General features: G+C 42.5%; 2 protein-coding genes across 11 annotated transcripts in view; one reads left to right on the top strand and one right to left on the bottom strand.

Moving 5' to 3' along the window:
• LOC139765570 (cryptochrome DASH-like) overlaps window positions 1–12112 on the bottom strand; it is a 38200-nt gene that overhangs the window by 11137 nt on the left and 14951 nt on the right. For all 7 annotated transcript variants that reach the window (XM_071693143.1, XM_071693142.1, XM_071693144.1 and 4 more), the window contains exons 9-10: window positions 11999–12102; window positions 26–183 (exon numbers count right to left, since the gene is read on the bottom strand). In XM_071693143.1, the coding sequence (XP_071549244.1) occupies window positions 26–183; window positions 11999–12102 (262 nt within the window). The remainder of the gene's footprint in view (window positions 1–25; window positions 184–11998; window positions 12103–12112) is intronic.
• LOC139765571 (uncharacterized) overlaps window positions 1–12112 on the top strand; it is a 51285-nt gene that overhangs the window by 30770 nt on the left and 8403 nt on the right. The gene's annotated exons all lie outside the window — the stretch shown is intronic.

Below are 12112 nucleotides of genomic sequence, written 5' to 3'. Positions count from 1 at the left end.
GACAAAGTATAATAAATATACTTACCAGCTGTGACTCAAACCACTCAGCTCCAAGTCTCCAATCTAGACCCAGGTCTTTGATAAGAAATGAAGCAACATTCTGACGACCTCGGTTACTCATCCACCCAGTTTCCTTCAACTCACGCATGTTAGCATCAACAAAGGGTACTCCTGTTCTGCCATCTGTAAACAATGGTTAGTAATACTTAATTCAGGTATATGGGAAGGAAGTTCTAAACCAACTGTGCCTTGCTTCTTAAACTTTTGTAACATTAACTCTTTCAGTGTCAAGTTCCTTTTTATGGCCTCCCACTGTGCAAAAAATAGCAGAATCCTTTTTTCATTTGTTTTTTTTCTCAACTGTTCCTATCTATTTATCTATATCTATCTATATCTCTGATGCCCATTGCAGTTGGATGGCCATGACAAAGTCTCCATAACTAAAGAACTCCATGCCACTTCTTAGCCTTTAGTGCCTCACCCTTAAAAGTCTAGTGCAGTGTTTGCAGAAACTCCTACCTAATGTTCCTAATAATTACTTCTTTCTAATGCTCCTACCTACTACTACTTCTTAATGTTCCTAAGTTAAGAAAAAAAAAAGTTCCTCTAATTTTGCAAGAGGTCACAGTAGTAAGAATGATCTAGGATATGCATAAAACCTCTATTTATATGATTAAGCACAAAAAACTATCCAAACTATTGTTTTTCTTATAAAATGTAATTCAGAAAAACACATTATCTACCACATTGATCAATTCTAGGTAAGGGAAGTATGGGTGTGTCAGGAATGCAAAGGTGGGTGTTGCTTGCTGAACACCTTCCAGCCTTAAAGCTGTTTAACTTAATCCAATTCTCCATGAAATGCAATCTCAAAGCTGCATGATCTCATAAAATGGTCTTGTGCCAGGAAACAGATGAAGAAAGACCCATCCACTCATTTACATACATATATTTGCATATACATATACATATAAACATATATACACATACATACACAGACTTATACATATATACACATGTAGATATTTATATTTGCTTGCCTTCATCCATTCCTGGCACCACCTCACCCTACAGGAAACAGCATTGCTAACCCCTGCAACAGCAAGGTAGTGCCAGGAAAACAGACAAAAAAAGGCTACATTCAAATATCCATGCCTCACTGACCTTTCCATGGTTTACATGCCCTGGTCCAGTCTACTGACAGTATGTCGACCCCAGTAAACCACATCATTCTAATTCACTCTATTCTGTCCACACCTCTCACCCTCCTGCATGTTCAGTCCCTGATCACTCAAAACCTTTTTCACCCCATCCTTCCACCTCCAATTTGGTCTCCGCTTCTCCTTGTTCCCTCCACTTCTAACACATGTATTCTCTTTGTCAATCTTTCCTCACTCATTCTCTCCATATGTCCAAACCATTTCAACACACCCTCTTCTGCTCTCTCAACTACACTCTATTTATTACCACACATCTCTCTTACCCTTTCATTACTTACTCGATCAAACCACCTCACACAACATATGATCCTCAAACATTTCATTTCCAACGCATCCACCTTCCTCTGTACAACCCTACCTATAGCCCACTCCTCGCAACTATATAATACTGTTGGAACTACTATTCCTTCACAAACATACCCATTTTTGCTCTTCGAGATAACATTCTCTCTTTCCACACATTCTTCATCACTCCCAGAACCTTTGCCCCCTCCCCCATCCTGTGACTCACTTCCTTCACTTCCATGGTTCCATTTCCTGCTAAATCCACTCCCACATATCTAAAACACTTCACTTTCTCCAGTTTTTCTCCATTCAAACATACATTCCAACTAACTTGTCCCTCAACCCTGCTGAACCTAATAACCTTGCTCTTATTCACATTGACTCTCAGCTTTCTCCAAACATGCACATATACATACATATACATATCATCCTCTTCGAATGCTCAGATTGGGGTGTCTAAATGTGTGTGGATGTAACCAAGATGAGAAAAAAGGAGAGATAGGTAGTTTGTTTGAGGAAAGGAACCTGGATGTTTTGGCTCTGAGTGAAACGAAGCTCAAGGGTAAAGGGGAAGATTGGTTTGGGAATGTTTTGGGAGTAAAGACATGGGTTGGTGAGAGGACAAGGGCAAGGGAAGGAGAAGCACTACTCCTGAAACAGGAGCGGTGGGAGTATGTGATAGAGTGTAAGAAAGTAAACTCTAGATTGATATAGGTAAAACTGAGAGTGAATGGAGAGAGATGGGTGATTATTGATGCCTATGCACCTGGGCATGAGAAGAAAGATCATGAGAGGCAAGTGTTTTGGGAGCAGCTGAGTGAGTGTGTTAGTAGCTTTGATGCACGAGACCGGGTTATAGTGATGGGTGATTTGAATGTAAAGGTGAGTAATGTGGCACTTGAGGGAATAATTGGTGTACATGGGGTGTTCAATGTTGTAAATGGAAATGGTAAAGAGCTTGTAGATTTGTATGCTGAAAAAAGACTGGTGATTGGGAATACCTGGTTCAAAAAGAGAGATATACATAAGTATACGTATGTAAGTAGGAGAGATGGCAAGAGACCATTATTGGATTACGTGTTAATTGATAGGCGCACGAAAGAGAGACTTGGATGTTAATGTGCTGAGAGGTGTAACTGGAGGGATGTCTGATCATTATCTTGTGGAGGTGAAGATTTGTAGAGGTTTTCAGAAAAGAAGAGAGAATGTTGGGGTGAAGAGAGTGGTGACAGTAAGTGAGCTTGGGAAGGAGAATTGTGTGAGGAAGTACCAGGAGAGACTGAGTGCAGAATGGAAGAAGGTGAAAGCAAAAGACGTAAGGGGAGTGGGGGAGGAATGGGATGCATTTATGGAAGCAGTGATGGCTTGCGCAAAAGATGCTTGTGGCATGAGAAGTGTGGGAGGTGGGCAGATAAGACAAGGTAGTGAGTGGTGGGATGAAGTAAGATTATTAGTGAAAGAGATGAGAGAGGCATTTGGATGAGTTTTGCTGGAAAATAGTGCAAATGACCGGGAGATGTATAAAAGAAAGAGGCAGGAGGTCTAGAGAAAGGTGCAAGAGGTGAAAAAGAGGGCAAATGAGAGTTGGGGTGAGAGAATCATTAAATTTTGGGGAGAATAAAAAGATGTTTTGGAAGGAGGTAAATAAAGAGCGTAAGACAGGAGAACAAATGGGAACATTGGTGAAGGGGGCTAATGGGTAGTAATAACAAGTAGTGGTGATAAGAGGAGATGGAGTGAGTATTTTGAAGGTTTGTTGAATGTGCTACATGATAGAGAGGCAGATATAGGGTGTTTTGGTCGAGGTGGTGTGCAAAGTGAGAGGGTTAGGGAGAATGATTTGGTAAACAGAGAAGAGGTAGTAAAAGCTTTGTGGAAGATGAAAGCTGGCAAGGCAGCAGGTTTGAATGGTATTGCAGTGGAATTTATTAAAAAAGGGGGTGACTCTGTTGTTGACTGGTTGGTAAGGATATTTAATGTATGTATGACTCATGGTGGGGTGCCTGAGGATGCATGTATAGTGCCATTGTACAAAGGCAAAGGGGACAAAGGTGAGTGCTCAAATTACAGAGGTATAAGTTTGTTGAGTATTCCTGGGAAATTATATGGGATGGTATTGACTGAGAGGGTAAAATCATGTACAGAGCATCAGACTGGGGAAGAGCAGTGTGGTTTCAGAAGTGGTAGAGTACGTGTGGATCAGGTGTTTACTTTGAAGAATATATGTGAGAAATACTTAGAAAAGCAAATGGAGAAGGCATATGATAAGAGTTGATAGAGATGCTCTGTGGAAGGTATTAAGAATATATGGTGTGGGAGGCAAGTTGCTAGAAGCAGTGAAAAGTTTTCATCGAGGATGTAAGGCATATGTACAAGTAAGAAGAGAGGAAAGTGGTTGGCTCTCGGTGAATGTTGGTTTGTGGCAGGGGTGCGTGATGTCTCCAAGGTTGTTTAATTATGGATGGGGTTGTTAGGGAGGAGAATGCAAGAGTTTTGGAGAGAGGGGCAAGTATGCTGTCTGTTGTGGATGAGAGGGCTTGGGAAGTGAGTCAGTTGTTCGCTGATGAAACAGCGCTGGTGGCTGATTCAGGTGAGAAACTACAGAAGCTGGTGACAGTTTGGTAAAGTGTGTGAAAGAAGAAAGCTGAGAGTAAATGTGAATAAGAGCAAGGTTATTAGGTACAGTAGGGTTGAGGGACAAGTCCATTGGAAGGTAAGTTTGAATGGAGAAAAACTGGAGGAAGTTAAGTGTTTTAGATATCTGGGAGTGGATTTAGCAGCAGATGCAACCATGGAAGCAGAAGTGAGTCACAGGGTGGGGGATGGGGGCGAAAGTTCTGGGAGCGTTGAAAAATGAGTGGAAGGCGAGACCATTATCTCAGAAAGCAAAAATGGGTATGTTTGAAGGAATAGTGGTTCCAACAATGTTATATGGTTGGAAGGCATGGGCTATAGATAGAGTTGTGCAGAGGAGGGTGGATTTGTTGGAAATGAGATGTTTGAGGACAATATGTGGTGTGAGGTGGTTTGATCGAGTATGTAATGAAAGGGTAAGAGAGATGTGTGGTAATAAAAAGAGTGTGGTTGAGAGAGCAGAAGTGGATGTTTTGAAGTGGTTTGGTCACATGGAGAGAATGAGTGAGGAAAGATTGACAAAGAGGATATATGTGTCAGAGGTGGAGGGAACGAGGAGAAGTGGGAGACCAAATTGGAGGTAGAAAGATGGAGTGAAAAAGATTTTGAGCGATCAGGGCCTGAACATGCAGGAGGGTGAAAGGCGTGCAAGGAATAGAGTGAATTGGAACGATGTGGTATACTGGGGTTGACATGCTGTCAGTGGATTGAACCAGGGCATGTGAGGCATCTGGGGTAAACCATGGAAAGTTTTGTGGGGCCTGGATGTGGAAAGGGAGCTGTGGTTTCCTTGCATTATACATTATACATGACAGCTAGAGACTGAGTGTGAACGAATGTGGCCTTTGTTGTCATTTCATGTGTAGCGGGGTGGCAATAGGAATGAATAAAGGCAGCAAGTATGAATTAAGTACATGTGTATATAAGTATATGTATGTGTATGTATATATATGTATACGTTGAAATCTATAGGTATGTATATATGCATATGTATGTATATACATGTATGTGTGGGTGGGTTGGGCCACTCTTTCTTCTGTTTCCTTGCGCTACCTAGCTGATGCGGGAGACAGTGACAAAGTATAATAAATAAACATAACATATACACAGATACATACACATGCAGAGACATATACATTATTTTTTTTTTTTTTTTTTTTTTTTTTGCTTTGTCGCTGTCTCCCGCGTTTGCGAGGTAGCGCAAGGAAACAGACGAAAGAAATGGCCCAACCCACCCCCATACACATGTATATACATACGTCCACACACGCAAATATACATACATACCTACACAGCTTTCCATGGTTTACCCCAGACGCTTCACATGCCCTGATTCAATCCACTGACAGCACGTCAACCCCGGTATACCACATCGCTCCAATTCACTCTATTCCTTGCCCTCCTTTCACCCTCCTGCATGTTCAGGCCCCGATCACACAAAATCTTTTTCACTCCATCTTTCCACCTCCAATTTGGTCTCCCTCTTCTCCTCGTTCCCTCCACCTCCGACACATATATCCTCTTGGTCAATCTTTCCTCACTCATTCTCTCCATGTGCCCAAACCATTTCAAAACACCCTCTTCTGCTCTCTCAACCACGCTCTTTTTATTTCCACACATCTCTCTTACCCTTACGTTACTTACTCGATCAAACCACCTCACACCACACATTGTCCTCAAACATCTCATTTCCAGCACATCCATCCTCCTGCGCACCACTCTATCCATAGCCCACGCCTCGCAACCATACAGCATTGTTGGAACCACTATTCCTTCAAACATACCCATTTTTGCTTTCCGAGATAATGTTCTCGACTTCCACACATTCTTCAAGGCTCCCAGAATTTTCGCCCCCTCCCCCACCCTATGATCCACTTCCGCTTCCATGGTTCCATCCGCTGCCAGATCCACTCCCAGATATCTAAAACACTTTACTTCCTCCAGTTTTTCTCCATTCAAACTCACCTCCCAATTGACTTGACCCTCAACCCTACTGTACCTAATAACCTTGCTCTTATTCACATTTACTCTTAACTTTCTTCTTTCACACACTTTACCAAACTCAGTCACCAGCTTCTGCAGTTTCTCACATGAATCAGCCACCAGCGCTGTATCATCAGCGAACAACAACTGACTCACTTCCCAAGCTCTCTCATCCCCAACAGACTTCATACTTGCCCCTCTTTCCAAAACTCTTGCATTCACCTCCCTAACAACCCCATCCATAAACAAATTAAACAACCATGGAGACATCACACACCCCTGCCGCAAACCTACATTCACTGAGAACCAATCACTTTCCTCTCTTCCTACACGTACACATGCCTTACATCCTCGATAAAAACTTTTCACTGCTTCTAACAACTTGCCTCCCACACCATATATTCTTAATACCTTCTACAGAGCATCTCTGTCAACTCTATCATATGCCTTCTCCAGATCCATAAATGCTACATACAAATCCATTTGCTTTTCTAAGTATTTCTCACATACATTCTTCAAAGCAAACACCTGATCCACACATCCTCTATCACTTCTGAAACCACACTGCTCTTCCCCAATCTGATGCTCTGTACATGCCTTCACCCTCTCAATCAATACCCTCCCATATAATTTACCAGGAATACTCAACAAACTTATACCTCTGTAATTTGAGCACTCACTCTTATCCCCTTTGCCTTTGTACAATGGCACTATGCACGCATTCCGCCAATCCTCAGGCACCTCACCATGAGTCATTTTTTTTTTTTTTTTTTTTATACTTTGTCGCTGTCTCCCGCGTTTGCGAGGTAGCGCAAGGAAACAGACGAAAGAAATGGCCCAACCCCCCCCCCCATACACATGTACATACACACGTCCACACACGCAAATATACATACCTACACAGCTTTCCATGGTTTACCCCAGACGCTTCACATGCCTTGATTCAATCCACTGACAGCACGTCAACCCCTGTATACCACATGACTCCAATTCACTCTATTCCTTGCCCTCCTTTCACCCTCCTGCATGTTCAGGCCCCGATCACACAAAATCTTTTTCACTCCATCTTTCCACCTCCAATTTGGTCTCCCTCTTCTCCTCGTTCCCTCCACCTCCGACACATATATCCTCTTGGTCAATCTCTCCTCACTCATTCTCTCCATGTGCCCAAACCATTTCAAAACACCCTCTTCTGCTCTCTCAACCACGCTCTTTTTATTTCCACACATCTCTCTTACCCTTACGTTACTTACTCGATCAAACCACCTCACACCACACATTGTCCTCAAACATCTCATTTCCAGCACATCCATCCTCCTGCGCACATCTCTATCCATAGCCCACGCCTCGCAACCATACAACATTGTTGGAACCACTATTCCCTCAAACATACCCATTTTCGCTTTCCGAGATAATGTTCTCGACTTCCACACATTTTTCAAGGCTCCCAAAATTTTCGCCCCCTCCCCCACCCTATGATCCACTTCCGCTTCCATGGTTCCATCCGCTGACAGATCCACTCCCAGATATCTAAAACACTTCACTTCCTCCAGTTTTTCTCCATTCAAACTCACCTCCCAATTGACTTGACCCTCACCCCTACTGTACCTAATAACCTTGCTCTTATTCACATTTACTCTCAACTTTCTTCTTCCACACACTTTACCAAACTCAGTCACCAGCTTCTGCAGTTTCTCACATGAATCAGCCACCAGCGCTGTATCATCAGCGAACAACAACTGACTCACTTCCCAAGCTCTCTCATCCCCAACAGACTTCATACTTGCCCCTCTTTCCAGGACTCTTGCATTTACCTCCCTTACAACCCCATCCATAAACCCCATCCCATGACCATGAGTCATACATACATTAAATAACCTTACCAACCAGTCAATAATACAGTCACCCCCTTTTTTAATAAATTCCACTGCAATACCATCCAAACCTGCTGCCTTGCCGGCTTTCATCTTCCGCAAAGCTTTTACTACCTCTTCTCTGTTTACCAAATCATTTTCCCTAACCCTCTCACTTTGCACACCACCTCGACCAAAACACCCTATATCTGCCACTTTATCATCAAACACATATACATATTTTTTTTTTTTCCAAAAGAAGGATCAGAGAAGGGGGCCAGGTGAGGATATTCCCTCAAAGGCCCAGTTCTCTGTTCTTAATGCTATCTCGCTAATGCGGGAAATGGCGAATAGTTTGAAAGAAAGATATATATATATATATATATATATATATATATATATATATATATATATATATATCTCTGTTCCAGGTGAGGATATTCCCTCAAAGGCCCAGTCCTCTGTTCTTAACGCTACCTCGCTATCGCGGGAAATAGCGAATAGTATGAAAAAAAAAATATATATATATATATATATATATATTTTTTTTTTTTTTTTTTTTTTTTTTTATACTTTGTCGCTGTCTCCCGCGTTTGCGAGGTAGCGCAAGGAAACAGACGAAAGAAATGGCCCAACCCCCCCCCCCCATACACATGTACATACACACGTCCACACACGCAAATATACATACCTACACAGCTTTCCATGGTTTACCACAGACGCTTCACATGCCTTGCTTCAATCCACTGACAGCACGTCAACCCCGGTATACCACATGACTCCAATTCACTCTATTTCTTGCCCTCCTTTCACCCTCCTGCATGTTCAGGCCCCTATCACACAAAATCTTTTTCACTCCATCTTTCCACCTCCAATTTGGTCTCCCTCTTCTCCTCGTTCCCTCCACCTCCGACACATATATCCTCTTGGTCAATCTCTCCTCACTCATTCTCTCCATGTGCCCAAACCATTTCAAAACACCCTCTTCTGCTCTCTCGACCACGCTCTTTTTATTTCCACACATCTCTCTTACCCTTACGTTACTTACTCGATCAAACCACCTCACACCACACATTGTCCTCAAACATCTCATTTCCAGCACATCCATCCTCCTGCGCACATCTCTGTCCATAGCCCACGCCTCGCAACCATACAGCATTGTTGGAACCACTATTCCCTCAAACATACCCATTTTTGCTTTCCGAGATAATGTTCTCGACTTCCACACATTTTTCAAGGCTCCCAAAATTTTCGCCCCCTCCCCCACCCTATGATCCACTTCCGCTTCCATGGTTCCATCCGCTGACAGATCCACTCCCAGATATCTAAAACACTTCACTTCCTCCAGTTTTTCTCCATTCAAACTCACCTCCCAATTTGACTTGACCCTCACCCCTACTGTACCTAATAACCTTGCTCTTATTCACATTTACTCTCAACTTTCTTCTTCCACACACTTTACCAAACTCAGTCACCAGCTTCTGCAGTTTCTCACATGAATCAGCCACCAGCGCTGTATCATCAGCGAACAACAATTGACTCACTTCCCAAGCTCTCTCATCCCCAACAGACTTCATACTTGCCCCTCTTTCCAGGACTCTTGCATTTACCTCCTTTACAACCCCATCCATAAACAAATTAAACAACCATGGAGACATCACACACCCCTGCCGCAAACCTACATTCACTGAGAACCAATCACTTTCCTCTCTTCCTACACGTACACATGCCTTACATCCTCGATAAAAACTTTTCACTGCTTCTAACAACTTGCCTCCCACACCATATATTCTTAATACCTTCCACAGAGCATCTCTATCAACTCTATCATATGCCTTCTCCAGATCCATAAATGCTACATACAAATCCATTTGCTTTTCTAAGTATTTCTCACATACATTCTTCAAAGCAAACACCTGATCCACACATCCTCTACCACTTCTGAAACCGCACTGCTCTTCCCCAATCTGATGCTCTGTACATGCCTTCACCCTCTCAATCAATACCCTCCCATATAATTTACCAGGAATACTCAACAAACTTATACCTCTGTAATTTGAGCACTCACTCTTATCCCCTTTGCCTTTGTACAATGGCACTATGCACGCATTCCGCCAATCCTCAGGCACCTCACCATGAGTCATACATACATTAAATAACCTTACCAACCAGTCAACAATACAGTCACCCCCTTTCTTAATAAATTCCACTGCAATACCATCCAAACCTGCTGCCTTGCCGGCTTTCATCTTCCGCAAAGCTTTTACTACCTCTTCTCTGTTTACCAAATCATTTTCCCTAACCCTCTCACTTTGCACACCACCTCGACCAAAACACCCTATATCTGCCACTCTGTCATCAGACACATTCAACAAACCTTCAAAATACTCATTCCATCTCCTTCTCACATCACCGCTACTTGTTATCACCTCCCCATTTACGCCCTTCACTGAAGTTCCCATTTGCTCCCTTGTCTTACGTACCCTATTTACCTCCTTCCAGAACATCTTTTTATTCTCCCTAAAATTTACTGATAGTCTCTCACCCCAACTCTCATTTGCCCTTTTTTTCACCTCTTGCACCTTTCTCTTGACCTCCTGTCTCTTTCTTTTATACTTCTCCCACTCAATTGCATTTTTTCCCTGCAAAAATCGTCCAAATGCCTCTCTCTTCTCTTTCACTAATACTCTTACTTCTTCATCCCACCACTCACTACCCTTTCTAAACAGCCCACCTCCCACTCTTCTCATGCCACAAGCATCTTTTGCGCAATCCATCACTGATTCCCTAAATACATCCCATTCCTCCCCGACTCCCCTTACTTCCATTGTTCTCACCTTTTTCCATTCTGTACACAGTCTCTCCTGGTACTTCCCCACACAGGTCTCCTTCCCAAGCTCACTTACTCTCACCACCCTCTTCACCCCAACATTCACTCCTCTTTTCTGAAAACCCATACTAATCTTCACCTTAGCCTCCACAAGATAATGATCAGACATCCCTCCAGTTGCACCTCTCAGCACATTAACATCCAAAAGTCTCTCTTTCGCACGCCTGTCAATTAACACGTAATCCAATAACGCTCTCTGGCCATCTCTCCTACTTACATAAGTATACTTATGTATATCTCGCTTTTTAAACCAGGTATTCCCAATCATCAGTCCTTTTTCAGCACATAAATCTACAAGCTCTTCACCATTTCCATTTACAACACTGAACACCCCATGCATACCAATTATTCCCTCAACTGCCACATTACTCACCTTTGCATTCAAATCACCCATCACTATAACCCGGTCTCGTGCATCAAAACCGCTAACACACTCATTTAGCTGCTCCCAAAACACTTGCCTCTCATGATCTTTCTTCTCATGCCCAGGTGCATATGCACCAATAATCACCCACCTCTCTCCATCAACTTTCAATTTTACCCATATTAATCGAGAATTTACTTTCTTACATTCTATCACATACTCCCACAACTCCTGTTTCAGGAGTATTGCTACTCCTTCCCTTGCTCTTGTCCTCTCACTAACCCCTGACTTCACTCCCCAGACATTTCCAAACCACTCTTCCCCTTTACCCTTGAGCTTCGTTTCACTCAGAGCCAAAACATCCAGGTTCCTTTCCTCAAACATACTACCTATCTCTCCTTTTTTCACATCTTATATATATATATATATATATATATATATATGTACATATTCATATTTGATTGCTAACATCCATTCCTGGCACTACCCCACCCCACAGGAAACAGCATCACATACAAATACAACCATGGGCCTGCATCTCCAACTCTAACTGAAAAAGACTCGGGGCATGAAACTCAAATGAGGCCACACTTGCTTACTGTGGGGATCAGTTTATAAACATAGGACCCTAGCTCCAACCATGCAAGCTTAAGAGAGTGCAAAGATATCCTATTCCATTTTCTATGTTTGGTACCCAACCCTATAAAAAAAAATACAGAATTTAGAATAAATGAAAAAAGAAGAATAACAGCCATAACTTTATACCTACCTTTCCACATTTCAAAAGACTGAGGATTACGTTTCCACTGTATTTTTCTGCCCATGATGCCAGAAGGGTAAAATACTCTGTCACCATATTTCATACATACATATCTGCAAGAAA

This window comes from Panulirus ornatus, chromosome 55 (assembly GCF_036320965.1).
Source record: "Panulirus ornatus isolate Po-2019 chromosome 55, ASM3632096v1, whole genome shotgun sequence".
Classification (NCBI taxonomy): domain Eukaryota; kingdom Metazoa; phylum Arthropoda; class Malacostraca; order Decapoda; family Palinuridae; genus Panulirus; species Panulirus ornatus.
Note: the sequence above shows the minus strand (reverse complement) of the source record. Positions and strands in the feature narration are given on the sequence as shown.